Source organism: Balaenoptera musculus, chromosome 3 (genome assembly GCF_009873245.2).
Source record: "Balaenoptera musculus isolate JJ_BM4_2016_0621 chromosome 3, mBalMus1.pri.v3, whole genome shotgun sequence".
Classification (NCBI taxonomy): Eukaryota; Metazoa; Chordata; class Mammalia; order Artiodactyla; family Balaenopteridae; genus Balaenoptera; species Balaenoptera musculus.
In genome coordinates this window covers 46300863-46324263 of record NC_045787.1, presented here as the reverse complement: position 1 = coordinate 46324263, position 23401 = coordinate 46300863, and the positions used below count along the sequence as shown (strand labels likewise).

At 38.5% G+C, this 23401-nt stretch overlaps 1 protein-coding gene across 2 annotated transcripts in view; it reads left to right on the top strand.

Annotated features, from left to right (window-relative positions):
• The window catches only part of DEPDC1B (DEP domain containing 1B), a 116243-nt gene extending 93160 nt beyond the window's left edge, over window positions 1-23083 (top strand). Inside the window, exons 8-11 of one of the 2 annotated variants that reach the window (XM_036847671.1) lie at window positions 4476-4642; window positions 7107-7283; window positions 17629-17814; window positions 22276-23083. In XM_036847671.1, coding sequence (XP_036703566.1) covers window positions 4476-4642; window positions 7107-7283; window positions 17629-17814; window positions 22276-22437 — 692 coding nt within the window. In that variant the 3' untranslated portion in view covers window positions 22438-23083. The remainder of the gene's footprint in view (window positions 1-4475; window positions 4643-7106; window positions 7284-17628; window positions 17815-22275) is intronic. The other variant, XM_036847672.1, reaches the window with a different exon arrangement.
• Window positions 23084-23401: the final 318 nt, after the last annotated feature.

Here is a 23401-nt window from a genome sequence, read left to right as displayed (position 1 = left end):
GTTCCTTTAGGCGTAAGTTTAGGTTGTTTGAGATTTTCTTGTTTCCTGAAGTAAGCTTGTGTCACTTCCCTCTCAGAACTGCTTTTGCTTCATCCCATCAATTTTGGATCATTGTATTTCCGCTCTCATTTGCCTCCAGGTATTTTTTGATTTCTTCATCTTTTTGTTTTGTGTATCCTTTGACTACTTATTGTGGATATAGGTGAATTTTACTACTTTTGCCTTTTAAACTTCCTATTAGCTTTATAACTGGTTGATCCACTACCTTTACTGTATGTTTGCCTTTACCAGTGAGATTTTTCCTTTCATAATTTTTACATTTCTAGTTGTGGCCTTTTCTTTTTTGCTTTGAGAAGTCCCTTAACATTTTGTGTAAGGCCAGTTTGGTGGTGCTGAAGTCTTTCTAGCTTTTGCATATCTGTGAAACTCTTTATCTCTCCTTCAAATCTGAATGATAACCTTGTTGGGTAGAGTATTCTTGGTTGTAGGTATTTTTCCTTTCATCTCTTTGAGTATATTGTTCCACTCCCTTCTGGCCCACAAAGTTTCTGCTGAAAAGTCAGCTTGTGGTTTTATGGGACTTCCCTCCTACCTAACTAGTTGATTTTCTCTTGCTGCTTTTAGGATTCTCTCTTTACATTTAATTTTTGCCATTTTAATTATAATGTGTCTTGTTGTGGACCTTTTGGGGTTAATCTTGTTTGGGACTCTCTCTACTTACTGGGCCTGGATGTCTTTTTCCTTTGCCAGGTTAAGGATATTTTCAGCTGTGATTTCTTCAAATAAGTTCTCTGCCCCCTTCTCTCTCTTTTCTCCTTCTGGGACCCCTATAATTCAAATGTTAGCATACTTAATGCTGTTCCAGAGGTCTCTTAAACTATCCTCATTTTAAAAAATTCTTTTTCTGTTTTTTTTTGTTCAACTGGGTGAATTTCCACTACTCTGTCTTCCAGATTGCTGATTTGTTCCTCTGGGTCTACTATATCTAGTCTACTATTGATTCCTTCTAGTGTATTTCAATGATTGTATTCTTCCACTTCGTTTGGTTCTTTATGTTTTCTAACTCTTTGTTGAAATTCTCACTGTGTTCGTCCATTCCTCTCCTGAATTCAGTGAGTATCTTTATTGTCATTACCCAGAACTCTTTATTGGGTAGATTGCTATCTCCACTTTAAGTTTTTTCCCTGAGGTTTTGTATTGTTCCTTTTTTTGGAATATATTGCTTCTTATCCTCATTTTGCGTAATTCTCTGTTTTTATGCCTATGTATTTAGTAGGTTGGTTACATTTCCTGATCTTGGAGAAGTAGCTTTGTATAGGAGATGTATTGTGGGACCCAGAGGCACATCACCCCCTTCTGGTCACCAGAGCTATATGCCCTGCGGGTGCTCCCTATGTAGGCTGTGTTTGCCCTTTTGTTGTGGTGAGGCCATCTACTGTGGGTGCACTGGGAGGTGGGGCTGCTCCCCTTCACCCCCAGCCCAATTGACTGCAAGGCCCTGAGTCGTGTGGTGGATGTGGCCTTGCTGGAGGGCGGGGTAGGCTTCACACATGGCTGGCTCTGTGATCTGGTGGTCCATGGCTGCTGTGGACCCGCTGGTGGGTGGGGCAGGCCCCCTGGCACTAATAGATTAGAGGGAGGATTCCAAAATGGTGCTTGCCAGCACTGGTTCATCACGGTACAATGAGCTCCCCAAAATGGCTGCTGCCAGTGTCTCCACCCCCAGGGAGAATCCCAGTCTCCTCCTCCCTCTCTGGGAGACTCTCCAAGATGAGCAAGTCGGTTTGACCCAGGCTCCTTTCAAACTACTGCTTCTGTGCTGGGACTCAGAGTACATGATATTTTGCACATGCCCTTTAAGAGTGGAGTCTTGGGGCTTCCCTGGTGGCGCAGTGGTTGAGAGTCCGCCTGCCAGTGCAGGCGACATGGGTTCGCGCCCTGGTCTGGGAGGATCCCACGTGCCGCGGAGCAACTGGGCCCGTGAGCCACAACTACTGAGCCTGCGCATCTGGAGCCTGTGCTCCGCAACAAGAGAGGCCGCAATGGTGAGAGGCCCGCACACCGCGATGAAGAGTGGCCCCCGCTTGCCGCAACTGGAGAAAGCCCTCGCACAGAAACAAAGACCCAACACAGCCAAAAATAAATAAATAAATAAATTAAGAATGCAAATGAAAAAAAAAAAAAAGAGTGGAGTCTCTGTTGTTTCCTCCAGCCCTCCAGCCCTCCTGAATGTAAGCCCCACTTGGTTTCAAAGCCAAATGTCCTGGGAGCTTGTCCTTCTGGTGCAGGAACCCCAAGCTGGGGAGCACCATATAGGATCTGACCCCTCACTTTCTGGGGAGGACCTCTGCAGTTGTGATATTCCTACCATTTGTGGGTTGCCCACTCATTTATGTGGGTTCTTTAATATTGAATCTCTGCTCCTCCTACCTGTTTCATTGTGACTCTTTCTTTATATCTTTAGTTGTGGAAAATCTTTTCTGCTAGTCTTCAGGTCATTTTCATAGCTCTGTAAGCAGTTGCAACTTTGGTGTGCCCATGAGAGAAGGTGAGTTCAGGGTCTTTCTACTCTACCATTTTGTCCCTCCCCCAACCCTTGAATGTTTACTTTTATGCTTTGTACCATATACTAGGAAATCGGGCTTGCCAAAAGAAATGCATTATGATTTCAATTATCTTGAAGTCTTATTTATAAAACTGTGTGTGTGTATATATGTATATGAAACATATAAAGTTAAGGTGAAATTTGACTCTCTGCAGGTGTTTATAATTTGGTAGAAGAAGGGATTTGTGGCCTAATGTGATAGAAGCCTTTGTTGCAAAAGTAAAAGACTTCGTGGAGAAATAGATCTAGAATTTAATTGGTCTTGACCAGATCCAACTGCTACCAGTTCCAACCTCATACAGACTGCAATCATGCCTTGAATCTTCCTTCCTCCCTCCCTGTTACCCCCTTATAGTCTATTCTCTATACAGCTGCCAGAGTAAAAATAATTCAAATTAAATGGCTCTCCTGCCCAGAATCCTTCAATGGCTTCTTGGGCCACTTACAGTGAAAACCAGAGTCCTTAATGATGGTCTACAAGGTTCTACATGATCTGGCTCTTGGCTTCCTCTCTAACCTCATTTCTGACTTGAATATTCCTTGCATACTCCTCTCTCTTCACACTGCCCTCATTGCTGTTCCTCAAACATTCCAGACATACTCCCTTGTCACAATCTTTGTAATTGCTATTTCCTTTACCTTGAAAATTTGTCTCTGTGATATTTGCCAGGCTTACTCTCATTTTCTTCAGATTTCTGCTCAAATGTCCTTAGCGAGTAACTTTCCCCAAAACTCTAGGAGTATTTTCTTATCATTCCCCAGCTCGTTTCCTTTTTTTTCTTCAAACCCAAAGTCCTTAGTCTGGCATTCAAGGCCTTCTAAGATCTCATCTCTGCTAACCTTTTTCGCTTCATTTCTATTGGACACTCACAGCCTATGCTATAGTCTTATTGAGTGACTTACAGGTTCCCTAATATGCCTGTTGCACATGTCTCTTGCAGCACCTCTCACATTTTGCTACTTACTTTTTTATGGGCCTCTCCTTCTCACAGTGCATAAGCTCTTTAAAGGAAGGTACCTGGCATATTTTTATATTTCTGAGACCTAGCATTGTTCCTGGCATATCGTACATGGCCAGTAAATATTTACTGAATATAAAAGATGGTTTTGTCTCCAAGCAGAGACTAGTTGGAACTTGAAAAAGTTGGATATGAACCAATAAATCGGTGAAAGCAGTCTCATCTATTCAGAAGGCTTGGAGGTGTGTGTGTCCAGAGACAAATATGGTTGAAGAGAGCACAATATTAGAATACCCTAATTTTTAGCAAAATCATATTGGGTGAGGAGGGGTGACATGTAACACGATTGAATCATCACACTTAGCTAGAAAAAGTAGCTTAAGTGGGAGGAAGGTATTATTTAGACAGAAGCAGAGCCATTAGGCACCAGAACGACTCTAACAGCATTAGTCCTATTATTTAGTCTATGAGAGTCATGCAGGATGGTGAACATGCTCCTCATGAGGAAATAGTACAAAAGGGGAAACTTCAGGGCAGTGATGGCACATTCATGTTCTTGCTCATGCTGTCTTGGACCTCTTACAGAGTGTTTAGAGTTAAGTTAGGCTTAACCTGACTGCTCTTGGTTCAGAGGGAAAAAATGCTATGAAAATTTAGTTGTATCTGTCCAGGGTGTGGGAGGGGGAAATGGCTGTATTTGTTTTATATATTTGCCAACGCTAGTTGGTGGTTCGTGTTTTCTATGCTTATTTGTGACAGTGGATCTATGTAAGTTAGCCCAGTATAATTGCACATGCAAACATGCTTTATATAATTTTAGTAATACATGTTTTGTAAAAATGTGAACATAATAGAGTCAGGTAGGCTATAGGTTTTTAAAGGACTAGAACCTTTTTTTTTTTCTAAATCAGGTTTGTTACAGAAAGAGGAAATGGCCATTGAAGCATTTCAAATTTGCTGCCTCCTCCTGCCTCCTGAAAATAGAAGAAAGTTACAGCTGTTGATGAGGATGATGGCAAGGATCTGCTTAAATAAGGAGATGCCACCACTGTGTGATGGCTTTGGCACCCGAACACTGGTAGGTTGATTTCTGACATCTACGAGGACTGGAGTTTTGGGGTTAAAATTCACTTGAGTAAAGTTTACTAGCTTGGCAACCAGAGGAAGGTACAAGGCAGGCTCGCTTAAAGAGCCATGGCTTGGAATCCACCCAGACTGGTATTGTGCTTTTGGTCTTAGTGACTTAAAGAACATAAGGAAAAGTAAAGAGTGAGTAGAGGTAGACACTGCGTGTAGAGATAGCTGCTGCATCCTGCCTGCTGTCAACACAAAGAGAAGGAAGCATGGACAGAAAGGATTACTGGCCTGTCAAGAAACAGCATTCTCTCCTCCAGGACAAAAAGGGTCGCAAAGCCTTTGTTACTATAACCAGTAAGAGAAGATGCAGCATATATCATGGATTAAAGAGGGAAGAAGTAAAATATGGGGTTAGACCAGACAACTTGGAAGGAAAGAATGTGTATCTTTCAGGGTATGATCTAAGGGTCCATGAGTGAGGATATTTCTTAATATATTCTCAGTTTTGCTTAAAAACATAGGCTAATTTTGAATTCTACTTTGTCATGTCAGCATGTGTTTTAAAATAGGGTCTAGGTTTAGAATTATTTACTAGCAAAATTTATTAATTTTCCTCAAAAAATATCTTAGAGCAAAATTGATGTTTCATTGGGATGTACATCCTTTCCATATGTTGGTGAACCATTGTGTATGCCTGAGGGTCCACTGTTCGACCTTTAGAGGTGTGGCATAAGATCAGAGGACAAATCAGCACCCAGTAGAGTGATTCTTGACCTTTTTTGGGGGGTGGGTGGATGGGTAGGTGGGCTAATGGACCTTTTTGAAAAGCGAAGAAAACTTTGCGCCTATTCCCCAGAAGAATGCATGTGTAAAATTTTCTATACAATTTCAAGGCACTCACAGATCCCCTGGGGTCCCTAGTCTCCAAATAAAGAGTCTCTGTGTGTGTCTCTCCCTCTGTACATATATGTGAGTGAAGAGAAAGTATCATCTGCAGTATGTTGATGAAATGAAGTCTTATTAAACAGAATTACATGATGTCATGCTTATAGGTTTTTTAAAATTGTAGTTGATGTACAATATTATATAAGTTGCAGGCGTATAATATAGTGATTTACAATTTTTAAACGTTATGTTCCACTTATAGTTGGTATAAAATATTGGCTATATTTCTTGTGCTGTATAATATATCCTTGTAGCTTATTTTATACATAATAGTTTGTAATTCTTTTTTTTTAAATTGGAGTATAGTTGATTTACAATGTTGTGTTAGTTTCTGCTGTACAGAAAAGTGGGTCAGTTATGCATGTACATATATCTAATCTTTTTTAGGTTCTGTTTCCATATAGGTCATTACAGAGTGTTGAATAGATACAGTAGGTGCTATACAGTAGGTTCTTATTAGCTATCTATTTTATATATAGTAGTGTGTATATGTCAATCCCAATCTCCCAATTTATCCCTCTGCCCCTTTCCCTTTTGGTACCTATAAGTTTGTTTTCTACATCTGTGACTCAATTTCTGTTTTGTAAATAGGTTCATTTGTACCATTTTTTTAGATTCCACATATTGTGCCTCCCCTCTTCACTCTCCCCACTGGTAACCACTTGTTTGTTCACTATATCTGTGAGTCTGTTTCTTTTTTGTTATATTCACTAGTTTCTTGTATTTTTTAGTTTCCATATATAAGTGATATCGTATAGTATTTGTCTTTCTGTGCCTGACTTGTTTCATTTACATGCTTATAGATTTTGAAATAAGATTGTCAACAATAAAATTAGCAGGAAAAGGAAAAAAAAGTCCATCCAAAGGATTGCATTAAGAATGGATTAGTTCAAATGAATTCTATGGAAACAACTGCTATAATATTTTTTGTATTTCATCACCTAATGCACTTCTGATGGTTTTGTTCAAAGGTGATTGTCAAATGTACATACAAAATCCTGAAGAAAATAACAATTAACTAGGAAAAACTAATCGTTGAGGCACATAGATTGTGCTAGCAAAATTTTTTTTTTTAAAAAAACAACGAAATAAGACAATAATGAAATTAGGATATTATTAGACTAAATGGCTATAAAGTACTTTTAACTTAAAAGTGCTACATGATCCAAGTTGTGATGGTGATAATAATTTTCAGAATTTGTTTAAATATATATATTTAAAACCATCTATAAAAGGGGGTGCCTTTAAAAACTGCTCAGACAAGCATCTCTGCTAAGTCTCTGTGAGATGTGACGCACATTCTCTTCATGCTGGTTGATGAGAAGATCAGCCCATCTGAGATGACCACGTGTGGCCAGGTGCCAGGTGAGATGTGCACCCTGTGCTGTGGGCCATTTCTCCCTAACTGGTCACATTTGCTTTTTGCAAATTAGATGGCATTCAGTTCAGAGTAGGGAAAAAACCTCATCTGTGTTTATTTAAAAATTCACCCTCCCTACCCCCTATTTTTTTTTTTTTAGATGGTTCAGACATTTTCCCATTGCATCTTGTGTTCCAAAGATGAAGTGGACTTGGATGATTTATTAGCTGCTAGGTTGGTGACGTTTCTGATGGACAATTACCAAGAGATTCTGAAAGTCCCTTTGGCCTTGCAGACCTCCATAGAGGAGCGTGTGGCCCATCTACGAAGAGTCCAGGTAAAGGAAGGGATATTATAATTATATAATTATGTATATTATTTAATATAATTAAATATATTATTATAATTATATAAATATAATTTTATAATTATAAAATTGCCAGTAGAAAGTTATGTAAGTTTGCTAGGCTTCTTGGCATTTTTTGCTTTGAAGATTGAGTGAGTTAATTTGTGCAAAGTGCTTATAACCGGGCGTGGCACATAGTAGGCACTGCACATGTTTGTTATTATCTTTGAAAATTTGTGGAATGTCCACTAGGTTTTGTTGTGTTGATCAATGCTGCATACTTTTGGTTGCAAATTCCTAAAATGAGTTTGTTCAGAATCTACATATACTTCCTGATGGAAGTGATGTATGTGCAATAAAGTCTTGATTCATAATAGCCCTGCCACCTAGGTACTATTTTTTGAATGAGAAAGCCGAGGCACAGAGAGCATAAGTAATTTGTCCAAGGTCACAGAGCTAGGATTCAAATTGATAAAATCGTTTTCCAGAATCAGTGCTCTTAACTACTATGCCATACTGCCTCACTGTAAAACATGGTGTGGTAGAAGAACCCTGCTTCAGAGCCATAAGGACCTGGGCCAAACTCCTGGCTCCCCACTTTCCTGGTTATGTGGCTTTGGGCAAGTCCCTTAAGCCCTCTGGATTTTAGTTTCTGCAAGTGTTAAAATGGTCAATACCTACTCGATGAAGTTGTTGTAAAGAGTAGATACTACATTGTAAAACCCCTGGCAAAAATGTCTGTCATATGGCAGATACTTTTTGAAAGGTATTTATTGTTTTTGTCATTGCAGTCATTATAATAAAATGGTGCAAAAGAAATGTAATGTATTAGTATCACGTGGGCCCCCCAGAAGGGTTTGTTGTCAGCCTGCAGGAGCAGAAACGTTGGTTAAAGGCAGGCAGGTCTGCTTGTCTCCTTCTGAATGACTGGCCCTCTTTCCCCTTAAGCATTTTTTGAGGCTCCACAATTAAGGACCAGTGAGCTGCTACCTCCCAAAGTATCATTAAAGTAAATAACCATCTGTTTTCAGTGTGAAGTTTAAAAATTAAAATAAAAAATTTTCCTATTTTTTGGTAATTATCACCTAATACATTGAAGGAATTTGGAAAATAGAGAAAACACACATTAAAAAATATCAGAGTAACTCTAAATGTTCAGTCAGTGTTAAGTCTTTTCTATTTCCCCCTCTCCCTCCCTTCCTTCCTTCTTTCCCTCCTTCCTTTGTTCCTCTTTTATAACTTACTTTCTCTTAACAATACAACAAGAAGAAGTTTCCACATCGTTAAATATTCTTTATTGACCCAGAATGGCCAGGAGCACAGACTAAATGGTGTTTGAATTTCTTATGTGCCCTTTATTAGCCATGTGACCTTGGCATGTTGTATAACGACTCTCTGCTTTAGCATCTGCCCCACCATCTCTTTTTTTCCTCTGTAAAATGGGATAACAATAGTTAATAGCTACCTCCTAAGGCTATTTTGGGGATTGAATGGCTTAAGACATGTAAAGTGCTTAGAATAATGTTTATCACATAGTAAGCCCTCATTTGGTACTGCTGCTGTTATTATTATCAACATTATTGTTATATATTCCACAATATCATTATGATTGGTAACATAATATTCCATAATATGAATATACCATAATTTATTTAAATGATTTTCTTTGGTTGATATTTATATTGTTTCCATTTTTTTTTTCTATTTTACAAACATTATAACAGTAAATATTTTTATAGTTAGATTTTTTTTTTGGTCCATCTGTGATTACTTTCTAAGAATAAATTCCTAGGAGTGGCATTTCATGGTGAAAGACCATGAATGTGTGTTAAACATTGATTGCATATTGTCAAATTTCCATTTAGAGTGATTGTTCCAAGTTACATTCCCATTGTTGGTATAAGAAAGTGTTCATTTCTTTACACCCTTGACTACTTTGGGTATTATTATTAACATACATACCTTTGCCATTTAAATGGGTGAAAAGTGTAATATTACTGTTCTTTTAATCTCCCACCTCCCCTTGATATTTTATGAGCCAAACTTAAAAAAAAAAACATAAAAATGAAGAGAAATACTTTTACTGAATTTCTGTAAGGAAAAGTGATAGCAGTGACTCCGTTGCTCTGCATCCTTGCTGGGCTTGTGTATTCACATGGCACAGGCATGTATTGCAGGAACGTAACCCTGTGAGCCCTTCACTGTCAGCTGAAGATCAGAAGGCTGAGTGATGATTAACTTAACCGCAGAGTAGCATGACCTGTGATGGCCCTGAATAAAATCAGTAACCACCCAACTGTCCAGTTACATTTTCTCTCTTAGAAGTACACACTCATTAGAATTGCCAAACAATTGTTTGTTTTAGTGCTCAAAGCCTATAGATCTCTCTTCTCTCACACAGGGTACTTAGCCCCTCCGTCATAACACATTTAGGGTGGTACCTTTCTGAAAACGAAGTGTTACTTGGACTGTTCTGGTGAATTGTTTTGGGGCAGTTTCAGGGCTGATCCTGGGATAGATAAAAACAGTGAGGTCAGCATTGTTTTTGACACCAACCTTCTGTTGACCTTGTCTGTAACCCTCTTCTTCCTATTGTACCCTTTAATCATAGATATCTTGTGTTTTTCTCATGTCCTAGGCTTCGGCTGGCACATTTTACCTGGGCCTCACCCTTTATTCTGGCCCTTTTCTACTTTTTCCAGAATTCTTGGTTCAAATAAAAATTAAGTGTGTGTGTCCTCCTTTCCTTGTGGTTCTGGTCTGTTTCTCTTGGGTTGTCTCTAAATGACCTGGTAAACTGATGCTGAGACATGGAATGTTCTTCATGGAATAACCCTGCTTGTCAACACATTTATTTATTTAAAAATTTTTTTTTGTTTTTGAATTTTATGTAATTTATTTTTTTATATAGCAGGTTCTTATTAGTCATCAGTTTTATACACATCAGTGTATACATGTCAATCCCAATCGCCCAATTCATCACATCACCATTCCCACCCCCCCACGGCTTTTCCCCCTTGGTGTCCATACGTTTATTCTCTACATCTATGTCTCAACTTCTGCCCTGCAAACCGGTTCATCTATACCATTTTTCTAGGTTCCACATACATGCGTTAATATACGATATTTGTTTTTCTCTTTCTGACTTACTTCACTCTGTATTACAGTCTCTAGATCTATCCACGTCTCAACAAATGACCCAATTTCGTTCCTTTTTATGGCTGAGTAATATTCCATTGTATATATGTACCACATCTTCTTTATCCATTCGTCTGTCGATGGGCATTTAGGTTGCTTCCATGACCTGGCTGTTGTAAATAGTGCTGCAATGAACATTGGGGTGCATGTGTCGTTTTGAATTATGGTTTTCTCTGGGTATATGCCCAGTAGTGGGATTGCTGGGTCATATGGTAATTCTATTTTTAGTTTTCTAAGGAACCCCCATACTGTTCTCCATAGTGGCTGTATCAATTTACATTTCCACCAACAGTGCAAGAGGGTTCCCTTTTCTCCACACCCTCTCCAGCATTTGTTGTTTGTAGATTTTCTGATGATGCCCATTCTAACTGGTGTGAGGTGATACCTCATTGTAGTTTTGATTTGCATTTCTCTAATAATTAGTGATGTTGGGCAGCTTTTCATATGCTTCTTGGCCATCTGTATGTCTTCTTTGGAGAAATGTCTATTTAGGCCTTCTGCCCATTTTTGGATGTTTTTTTAATATTGAGCTGCATGAGCTGTTTATATATTTTAGAGATTAATCCTTTGGCCGTTGATTCGTTTGCAAATATTTTCTCCCATTCTGAGGGTTGTCTTTTCGTCTTGTTTATGGTTTCCTTTGCTGTGCAAAAGCTTTGAAGTTTCATTAGGTCCCATTTGTTTATTTTTGTTTTTATTTCCATTACTCTAGGAGGTGGATCAAAAAAAGATCTTGTTGTGATTTATGTCAAAGAGTGTTCTTCCTATGTTTTCCTCTAAGAGTTTTATAGTGTCCTGTCTTACATTTAGGTCTCTAATCCATTTTGAATTTATTTTTGTGCATGGTGTTAGGAAGTGTTCTAATTTCATTCTTTTACATGTAGCTGTCCAGTTTTCCCAGCACCACTTACTGAAGAGACTGTCTTTTCTCCATTGTATATCCTTGCCCCCTTTGTTGTAGATTAGTTGACCATAGGTGCGTGGGTTTATCTCTGGGCTTTCTATCTTGTTCCATTGATCTATGTTTCTGTTTTTGTGCCAATACCGTATTGTCTTGATTACTGTAGCTTTGTAGTATAGTCTGAAATCAGGGAGTCTAATTCCTCCAGCTCCGTTTTTTTCCCTCAAGACTGCTTTGGCTATTCGGGGTCTTTTGTGTCTCCATACAAATTTTAAGATTTTTTGTTCTAGTTCCGTAAAAAATGCCATTGGTAATTTGATAGGGATTGCATTGAATCTGTAGATTGCTTTGGGTAGTATAGTCATTTTCACAATATTGATTCTTCCAATCCAAGAACATGGTATATCTCTCCATCTCTTGGTATCATCTTTAATTTCTTTCATCAGTGTCTTCTAGTTTTCTGCATACAGGTCTTTTGTCTTCCTAGGTAGGTATACACCTAGGTATTTTATTCGTTTTGTTGCAATGGTAAATGGGAGTGTTTCCTTAATTTCTCTTTCAGATTTTTCATCATTAGTGTATAGGAATGCAAGAGATTTCTGTGCATTAATTTTGTACCCTGCAACTTTACCAAATTCATTGATGAGCTCTAGTAGTTTTCTGTTGACATTTTTAGGATTCTCTATGTATAGTATCATGTCATCTGCAAACAGTGACAGTTTTACTTCTTCTTTTCCAATTTGTATTCCTTTTATTTCTTTTTCTTCTCTGATTGCCGTGACTACGACTTCCAAAACTATGTTGAATAATAGTGGTGAGAGTGGACATCCTTGTCTTGTTCCTGATCTTAGAGGAAATGCTTTCAGTTTTTCACCATTGAGAATGATGTTTGCTGTGGGTTTGTCGTATATGGTCTTTATTATGTTGAGGTAGGTTCCCTCTGTGCCCACTTTCTGGAGAGCTTTTATCGTAAATGGGTGTTGAATTTTGTCAGAAGCTTTTTCTGCATCTATTGAGATGATCATATGGTTTTTATTCTTCAATTTGTTAATATGGTGTATCACACTGATTGATTTGCGTATATTGAAGAATCCTTGCATCCCTGGGATAAATCCCACTTGATCATGGTGTATGATCCTTTTAATGTGTTGCTGGATTCTGTTTGCTAGTATTTTGTTGAGGATTTTTGCATCTATATTCATCAGTGATATTGGTCTGTAATTTTCTTTGTTTATAGTATCTTTGTCTGGTTTTGGTGTCAGGGTGATGGTGGCCTCATAGAATGAGTTTGGGAGTGTTCCTTCCTCTGCAGTTTTTTGGAAGAGTTTGAGAAGGGTGGCTGTTAGCTCTTTTCTAAATGTTTGATAGAATTCACCCGTGAAGCCATCTGGTCCTGGACTTTTGTTTGTTGGAAGATTTTTAATCACAGTTTCAATTTCATTACTTGTGATTGGTCTGTTCATATTTTCTGTTTCTTCCTGGTTCAGTCTTGGAAGGTTATACCTTTCTAAGAATTTGTCCATTTCTTGCAGCTTTTCCATTTTATTGGCATAGAGTTGCTTGTAGTAGTCTCTTAGGATGCTTTGTATTTCTGTGGTGTCTGTTGTAACTTCTCCTTTTTCATTTCATTCTATTCAATTTTATTGATTTGAGTCCTCTCCCTCTTTTTCTTGATTAGTCTGGCTAATTGTTTATCAATTTTGTTTATCTTCTCAAAGAACCAGCTTTTAGTTTTTTTGATCTTTGCTATTGTTTTCTTTGTTTCTATTTCATTTATTTCTGCACTGATCTTTATGATTTCTTTCCTTCTGCTAACTTTGGGTTTTGTTTGTTCTTCTTTCTCTAGTTCCTTTAGGTGTAAAGTTAGATTGTTTATTTAAGTGTTTTCTTGTTTCTTGAGGTAGGCTTGTATAGCTATAAACTTGCCTCTTAGAACTGCTTTTGCTGCATCCCATAGGTTTTGGATTGTTGTGTTTCTATTGTCATTTGTCTCTAGGTATTTTTTGATTTCCTCTTTGATTTCTTCAGTGATCTCTTGGTTATTTAGTAACGTAATGTTTAGCCTCCTTCTGTTTGTGTTTTTTACATTTTTTTCCCTGTAATTCATTTCTAATCTCATAGTGTTGTGGTAGAAAAGATACTTGATATGATTTCAATTTTCTGAAATTTACTGAGGTTTGATTTGTGACCCAAGATGTGATCTATCCTGGAGAATGTTCCATGTGCACTTGAGAAGAAAGTATAATCTGCTGTTTTTGGATGGAATGTCCTGTAAATATCAATTAAACCTATGTGGTCTATTGTGTCATTTAAAGCTTCTGTTTCCTTATTTATTTTCATTTTGGATGATCTGTCCATTGGTGTAAGTGAGGTGTTAAAGTCCCCCACTATTATTGTGTTACTGTCAGTTTCCTCTTTTAGAGCTGTTAGCATTTGCCTTAATGTATTGAGGTGCTCCTATGTTGGGTGCATATATATTTATAATTGTTCTATCTTCTTCTTGGACTGATCCCTTGATCATTATGTAGTGTCCTTCCTTGTCTCTTGTAACATTCTTTATTTTAAAGTCTATTTTATCTGATATGAGTATTGCCACTCCAGCTTTCTTTTGATTTCCATTTGCATGGAATATCTTTTTCCATCCCCTCACTTTCAGTCTGTATGTGTCCCTAGGTCTGAAGTGGGTCTCTTGTAGACAGCATATGTATGAGTCTTGGTTTTGTATCCATTCAGCAAGACTGTGTCTTTTGGTTGGAGCATTTAATCCATTCACGTTTAAGGTAATTATGGATATGTATGTTCCTATGACCATTTTCTTAATTGTTTTGGGTTGTTTTTGTAGGTCCTTTTCTTCTCTTGTGTTTCCCACTTAGAGAAGTTCCTTTAGCATTTGTTGTAGAGCTGGTTTGGTGGTGCTGAATTCTCTTAGCTTTTGCTTGTCTGTAAAGATTTTGATTTCTCCATCGAATCTGAATGAGATCCTTGCCGGGTAGAGTAATCTTGGTTGTAGGTTCTTCCCTTTCATCACTTTAAGTATATCGTGCCACTCCCTTCTGGCTTGTAGAGTTTCTGCTGAGAAATCAGCTGTTAACCTTATGGGAGTTCCCTTGTATGTTATTTGTTGTTTTTCCCTTGCTGCTTTCAATAATTTTTCTTTGTCTTTAGTTTTTTCCAATTTGATTACTGTGTGTCTCGGTGTATTTCTCCTTGGGTTTATCCTGTATGGGACTCACTGTGCTTCCTGGACTTGGGTGGCTATTTCCTTTCCCATGTTAGGAAACTTTTCGACTATAATCTCTTCAAATATTTTCTCTGGTCCTTTCTCTGTCTCTTCTCCTTCTGGGACCCCTATAATGCGAATGTTGTTGCGTTTAATGTTGTCCCAGAGGTCTCTTAGGCTGTCTTCATTTCTTTTCATTCTTTTTTCTTTATTCTGTTCCGCAGCAGTGAATTCCCCCATTCTGTCTTCCAGGTCACTTATCTGTTCTTCTGCCTCAGTTATTCTGCTATTGATTCCTTCTAGTGTAGTTTTCATTTTAGTTATTGTATTGTTCATCTCTGTTTGTTTGTTCTTTAATTCTTGTAGGTCTTTGTTAAACATTTCTTGCATCTTCTCGATCTTGCCTCCATTCTTTTTCCGAGGTCCTGGATCATTTTCACTATCATTTTTCTGAATTCTTTTTCTGGAAGGTTGCCTATCTCCACTTCATTTAGTTGTTTTCCTGGGGTTCTATCTTGTTCCTTCACCTGGTACATAGCCCTCTGCCTTTGCATCTTGTCTATCTTTCTGTGAATGTGGTTTTTGTTCCACAAGCTGCAGGACTGTAGTTTTTGCTTCTGCTGTCTGCCCTCTGGTGGATGAGGCTATCTAGGAGGCTTGTGCAAGTTTCCTGATGGGAGGGACTGGTGGTGGGTAGAGCTGACTGTTGCTCTGGTGGGCATAGCTCAGTAAAACTTTAATCCGCTTGACTGGTGATGGGTGGGGCTGGGTTCCCTCCCTGTTGGTTGTTTGGCCTGAGGCAACCCAACACTGGAGCCTACCTGGGCTCTCTGGTGGAGCTAATGACAGACTCTGGGAGGGCGCACGCCAAGGAGTACGTCACAGAACTTTTGCTGCCAGTGTCCTTGTCCCCACGTTGAACCACAGCCACCCCCCGCCTCTGCAGGAGACCCTCCAACACTAGCAGGTAGGTCTGGTTCAGTATCCCCTGGAGTCACTGCTCCTTCCCCTGGGTCCCGATGCGCACACTACTTTGTGTGTGCCCTCCAAGAGTGGAGTCTCTGTTTCTCCCAGTCCTGTCGAAGTCCTGCAATCAAATCCCACTAGGCTCCAAAGTCTGATTCTCTAGGAATTCCTCCTCCCGTTGCCAGACCCCCAGGTTGGGAAGCGTGACGTGGGGCTCAGAACCTTCACTCCAGTGGGTGGACCTCTGTGGTATAAGTGTTCTCCAGTCTGTGAGTCACCCACCCAGTAGTTATGGGATTTGATTTTACTGTGATTGTGCCCCTTCTACCATCTCATTTTGGCTTCTCCTTTGTCTTTGGATGTGGGTTATCTTTTTTGGTGAGTTCCAGTGTCTTCCTGTCGATGATGGTCCAGCAGCTAATAGTGATTCTGGTGTTCTCACAAGAGGGAGTGAGAGCACGTCCTTCTACTCCACCATCTTGGTTCCTCTTCTGTATTCTCTTAACACATTTATTTTTAACTGTGGCTTCTGGGAAAAGAAAAATCTTAAACCAAAGACATGAATGTAATGGTAGGAATTTTATCCACTGCAGAAGGACAGTAGGTGCTATATTTTTGAGAAGATGAACCTCTTGGACTCTGAAAAAGTTTTTTTAACTTTTTATTTTATATTGGAATATAGCGATTAACAATGTTGTGACAGTTTCAGGTGCACAGCAAAGCAACTCAGCCATACATATGCGAGTATCCATTCTCTCCCAAACTCCCCTCCCATCCAGGCTGCACATAAAATTGAGCAGAGTTCCCTGTGCTATACAGTCGGTCCTTGTTGGTTATCCATTTTAAATATGGCAGCGTGTACATGTCAATCCCAAACTCCCTAACTATCCCTTCCCCCCACATTTGCCCCTTGGTAACGATAAGTTCATTCTCTAAGTCTGTGAGTCTGTTTCTGTTTTGTAAATAAGTTCATTTGTATCATTTCTTTTTAGATTGCACATGTAAGCCATATCATATGATACTTCTTTCTCTGTCTGACTTACTTCACTCAGTTTGACAATCTCTAGGTCCATCCATGTTGCTGCAAATGGCATTATTTCATTCTTTTTAATGGCTGGTAATATTTCGTTGTATATATGTACCATATCTTCTTTATCCATTCCTCTGTCGATGGACATTTAGGTTGCTTCCATGTCTTGCCTATAGTAAACAGTACTGCAATGAACATTGGGTTGCATGTATACTGTCGGACCATGTTTTTCTCCGGATATATGCCCAGGAGTGGGATTGCGTGGTCATGTGGTAGCTCTATTTTTAGTTTTTTTAGGAACCTTCGTGCTGTGAAGGTGGCTGTACTAATTTACATTCCCACCAAGAGTGTAGGAGGGTTCTCTTCTTTCCACACCCTGTCCAGCATTTATCATTTGTGTATTTTTTTGATGATGGCCATTCTGACTGGTGTGAGGTGATATCTCATTGTAGTTTTGATTTGGATGAAATTAAATATTTTTAATGGATGCTTTTATTTATAGATCTTGGTACCTTTTTCCCTCTTATTTCACCCTTCTGCCTTTTGCCCTGTAGTGTCTGCACATTCGTTTTCACTAGTTTCATGCTATGAACATGTTTGGAGATAGTTGCAGTACTTCCCTCTACACAGCAGCTGAGCTAAACTTGTACCTTTGTCAGTGCCCAAGGGAGGGAGGAACAGACTCTGTAGATGTGGGAAGAACCTACATAGTTCATTGTGTGTGTTTGGAATCGTTCTAGTCAATATGTTCAGTTTGTGTATAAATTTCAGATCTTATTAGAAGGGAGCACAAGGTTTTTTGTTTATGAAAATGGCTTTGGGGTTTAAAAAGGCAAAAACTCATATGCGAAACTGTGGCTTTACATGAACTTTTTTTGAAGTTATGGAAACACTTTTTACTTTTCAATATAGTTTTCCCCAAATTGAATGTCATATCATTCCTGCTAGGAGATCTACGATGTGAATTAATTTTTGAAATTTATTTGAAAGTGCACTTTCACTAATAATCCCTTTGCCCCAGATAAAATACCCAGGAGCTGATATGGATATCACTCTGTCTGCTCCATCATTTTGCCGTCAAATTAGCCCAGAGGAATTTGAATACCAAAGAGCATATGGCTCTCAGGAACCTCTGGCAGCGTTGTTGGAGGAAGTCATCACAGATGCCAAACTCTCCAGTAAAGAAAAGAAGAAAAAATTGAAGCAGGTAAAAAGGATATTCTTCACAAGTCAATTCTTCTCCCTACCATTCTTATGTTGTTTTTTTTTCCTTTTTATTCTCTATTTTAATAGGTTTCATACGAATCTCATCTTCTGAGACAGAGCAGTTTTGAAAGTAAATTATTTATTTCATATATTAATTTACACAATTATGGTCAGTTTTCCATGTCTTTATTCTCCAATGTAGATCTTTTACCATTATTGATCTCTTCATTTATGAAGCTATTCTCTAATATTTGTCCTTGGTTTTGATGTGTAGTATGATGTGAGTTAGTGGAGCAATTACTTTCAATTCAGAGAAGCTGTCAAATGAGGACAGTTTCTCTGGATTTTTTTGAAAGGCAAATGAGACTGAATTCACAGGTGTAAAATGTCCAGAATTTAATAAGAGTTTGGTTTTACATAGCCACTATCAAATTGACTTCTTGCTGCAGGCATCACTAAAAGTTTTTAGTTCTCATTAAACAACACAGCCTAGGGTTTCAGAGAAGAGTTTTCAACTCAGCATAGGTTTAACTTGATCTTTTTTAAAACTTGAAGTGTAATTGATTTGCAATGTTGTGTTAGTTTCAGGTATACATACCTTGATCGTTTTTTTTGTTTGTTTGCTTTTGTTTTTGTTTTTGTCTCATAAGTCTCTTTTATTCAACACACTCACCAGTTTCTTTCTTTTTTTAAAATTGTTTTTAACATCTTTTTTTTTTTTTAAACATCTTTATTGGAGTGTAATTGCTTTACAATGGTGTGTTGGTTTCTGCTGTATAACAAAGTGAATCAGCTATACATATACATATATCCCCATATCCCCTCCCTCTTGTGTCTCCCTCCCACCCTCCCTATCCTACCCCTCTAGGTGGTCACAAAGCACCAAGCTGATCTCCCTGTGCTATGCAGCTGCTTCCCACTAGCTATCTATTTTACATTTGGTACTGTATATATGTCCATGCTACTCTGTCACTTCGTCCCAGCTTACCCTTCCCCCTCCTCGTGTCCTCAAGTCCATTCTCTACATCTGCGCCTTTATTCCTGTCCCACCTCTAGGTTCTTCAGAATCTTTTTTTTTTTTTTTTTTTAGAGTCCATGTCTATGTATTGGCATACGGTATTTGTTTTTCTCTTTCTGAGTTACCCCTCTGTATGACAGACTCTGGGTCCACCCACCTCACTACAAATAACTCAATTTCGTTTCTTTTTATGGCTGAGTGATATTCCATTGTATATATGTGCCACATCTTCTTCATCCATTCATCTGTCGATGGACACTTAGGTTGCTTCTATGTCCTGGCTATTGTAAATAGAGCTGCAATGAACATTGTGGTACATGACTGTTTTTGAACTATGGTTTTCTCAGGGTATATGCCCATTAGTGGGATTGCTGGGTCATATGGTAGTTCTATTTTTAGTTTTTTAAGGAACCTCCATACTGCTCTCCATAGTGGCTGTATCAATTTACATTCCTACCAACAATGCAAGAGGGTTACATTTTCTCCACACTGTCTCCAGCATTTACTGTTTGTAGATTTTTTGATGATAGCCATTCTGGCCGGTGTGAGGTGATACCTCATTGTAGTTTTGATTTGCGTTTCTCTAATGATTAGTGACGTTGAGCATCCTTTCATGTGTTTGTTGGCAATCTGTATATCTTAGAAGAAAGTGTATTCTGTTGTTTTTGGATGGAATGTCCTATAAATATCAATTAAGTCCATCTTGTTTAATGTATCATTTAAAGCTTGTGTTTCCTTATTTATTTTCATTTTGGATGATATGTCCATTGGTGAAAGTGGGGTGTTAAAGTCCCCTAGTATGATTGTGTTACTGTCGACTTCCCCTTTTATGGCTGTTAGCATTTGCCTTATGCGTTGAGGTCCTCCTATGTCGGGTGCATAAATATTTACAATTGTTCTATCTTCTTCTTGGATTGATCCCTTGATCATTATGTAGTGTCCTTCTTTGTCTCTTGTAATAGTCTTTATTTTAAAATCTGTTTTATCTGATATGAGAATTACTACTCCAGCTGTCTTTTGATTTCCAGTTGCATGGAATATCTTTTTCCATCCCCTCACTTTCAGTCTGTATGTGTCCCTAGGTCTGAAGTGGATATCTTGTAGACAGCCTATATACGGGTCTTGTTTTTGTATCCATTCAGCCAGTCTATGTCTTTTGGTTGGAGCATTTAATCCATTTACATTTAAGGTAATTATCGATATGTATTTTCCTAGTCCCATTTTCTTAAATGTTTTGGGTTTGTTATTGTAGGTCTTTTCCTTCTCTTGTGTTTCCTGCCTAGAGAAATTCCTTTAGCATTTGTTGTAAAGCTGGCTTGGTGGTGCTGAATTCTCTTAGTTTTGCCCATCTGTAAAGGTTTTAATTTCTCCGTTGAATCTGAATGAGATCCTTGCTGGGTAGAGTAATCTTGGTTTTAGGTTTTTCCCTTTCATCACTTTAAATATGACCTGCCACTCCCTTCTGGCTTGCAGAGTTTCTGCTGAAAGATCCGCTGTTAGCCTTATGTGGATTCCCTTGTATGTTATTTGTTGCTTTTCCCTTGCTGCTTTTAATATTTTTTCTTTGTATTAATTTTTGATAGTTTGATTAATATGTGTCTTGGTGTGTTTCTCCTTGGATTTATCCTGTATGGTACTCTCTGCGATTCCTGGACTTGATTATTTCCTTTCCCATATTAGGATAGTTTTCAACTATAATCTCTTCAAATATTTTCTCAGTCCCTTTTTTTTTCTCTTCTTCTTCTGGGAACCCTATAATTCAAATATTGGTGTGTTTAATATTGTCCCAGAGGTCTCTGAGACTGTCCTCAGTTCTTTTCATTCTTTTTTCTTTATTCTTTTCTGCAGTAGTTATTTCCACGGTTTTATCTTCAGGTCACTTATCTGTTCTTCTGCCTCAGTTATTCTGCTATTGATTCCTTCTAGAGAATGTTTAATTTCATTTATTGTGTTGTTCATCATTGTTTGTGTGCTCTTTAGTTCTTCTAGTTCCGTGTTAAACGTTTCTTGTATTTTCTCCATTCTGTTTCCAAGATTTTGGATCATCTTTACTATCATTACTCTGAATTCTTTTCAGGTAGACTGCCTATTTCCTCTTCATTTGTTTAGTCCGGTGGGTTTTTACCTTGCTTCTTCATCTGGAGCATCTGTGTATTTCTCTGTCTTCTCATTTTGTTTAACTTACTGTGTTTGGGGTCTCCTTTTTGCAGGCTGCAGGTTCGTAGTTTCCGTTGTTTTTGGTGTCTGCTCCCATTGGGTAAGGTTGGTTCAGTGGGTTGTGTAGGCTTCCTGGTGGAGGGGACTTGTGCCTGTGTTCTGGTGGATGAGGCTGAATCTTGTCTTTCTGGTGGGCAGGACTGCGTCCGGTTGTGTGTTTTGTGGTGTCTGTGACCTTGTTATGATTTTAGGCAGCCTCTCTGCTAATGGATGGGGTTGTGTTCCTGTCATGCTATTTGTTTGGAATAGGGTGTCCAGCACTGTAGCTTGCTGGTCATTGAGTGGAGCTGGGTCTTAACATTGAGCTGGAGATCTCTGGGAGAGCTTTTGCCATTTGTTATTATGTGAGGCTGGGAGGTCTCTGGTGGACCAATGTCCTGAACTCGGCTCTTCCACCTCAGAGGCTCAGGCCTGACACCCGACCAGAGCACCAAGACCCTGTCAGCCACACGGCTCCGAACTCCAGAACGCCACGCTCCAGAGGCCCTCCTTTGGAGGTGCTGCCTCTCCCCTTCTGCACAGGTCCTACCTTGATCATTTTTAAAGTATTGATTCAAGAGCAAGTGAATGGTGTTTATTTTTAAAGACTGAATCCTGTATAGCTTGATTTCTGATCACACCACATAAGATTATACACAAAGCACAAGGGTTCTAGATTCCCATCATGTTTTTCTCAGAGTAATTTTGGAGAAGAGTTCAGTGGTGATGATCAAAGGAAAAACATGTTGCTTCTCTGTAAGCTTTTTGTAAAGTAATGTATACCAGCATGTTTTCTCTTCCATTTGGGTAGAAGCAGGTGGGGCTAAGCTGGAGAAGCAGGGAGATGGGGAAATGTTGGGCCCAGATTTTCTTTGACTGTGTAGAACATAAGTCAGAATTACTTGTGAATATTTTAGAAGGGAGGTGTGTTTATAGTTGGCAGGGGAGAAACTTTAAGAAGTATGACTAAAGCGAGTTTACTGGAAGATTAGATCAAATTAAAGATGAATCTGATCTATTGAAAGTGCAATCCAATGATTTAACAAAAAGAAATGGATTTGTGTTGAAGTGAACTTGTGATCTGTTTTCTTCTTATTTTCTTTTCTGATGAAAAGCAGTAAACATTAAAACAAAACAAAAATAGGGAACTATTGCATCGGAAGCTTATTTTAAAATTACAGTGCCCAATTTTATTGACTTTTATTTGTTTTTTTTGACACTTCTTGGATTTTTTTTTTTTTTTTTTAGTTTCAAAAGTCCTATCCTGAAGTCTACCAAGAACGATTTCCTACACCAGAAAGTGAAGCACTTCTGTTTCCTGAAAAACCTAAAGCAAAACCACAGCTGCTGATGTGGGCACTAAAAAACCCCTTCCAACCATTTCAAAGAACTAGAAGTTTTCGGATGTAATACTTGGATAGCTGTTAAAGACCTCTGTTGTTGCTGTTGTTTTTGAGTAAATAGGTGGTTAGAGGACTATGGTGTTGGAAGAAACAAGCACATAAACCACAGACTACTGAATTATAAAGATTTCCTGACTTCAAAAAATGTTGAGCCATTATCAGTATTTTTATAAAACTCAATGCTGTTTTTAAAGTGTACAAACCAATTAAAAATAATGAGACAAATATATAGTGGTAAAGTTAACATGTTTTAAATTTGTTACAAAATTTAAGGGTATTTTCATTTTTTTATTTGTTGTTTCCTATGGTGTTTATAAAATATTTGTGTGTACATCCTAGTTACTGATGTCTTTGTGATAACCAAGACTGAAAAATAGTGTATATGTTTGAATAAGAACGTGAAGTAGATTTTCATCTGCCTGCAGTGGTATAATTTCAGTCTTGGCTAAAGATGGAAAATTGAACTGGATAAATTCTTTTGGTCTCACTAGCCCTGTGATTCTAAGTCAAATCTTTGTTGTTTCATGAAAAACACAAATGGGTTAAGTAAAATGAGGCTACTTCCTTTATAAGTATCAATATATTTTCTCCAGCTTCCTCATCCTTTTGAAAGTAAATGGAATGTAAATAAATACTGTTCTTTTTAATACTGTACATGGTGTTTCTTTTTTGGCATTTATTTAGGTCAGGGAGTTCCCTGGTGGTCCATTGGTAAAGAATCTGCCTTACAACGCAGGGGACGTGGGTTCAATCCCTGGTCAGGGAACTAGGATCCCACATGCCACGGGGAAACTAAGCCCGTGTGCCACAACTACAGAGACCACGCGCTCTGGAACCTGGGCGCCGCAACTAGAGAGAAGCCCACACACCACAATGAAGAGACCGCACGCTGCAGTGAAAGATCCCACATGCCTCAACGAAGATCCCGCGTGTGGCAACTAAGACCCAACGCGGCCAAAAGTAAATAAAAT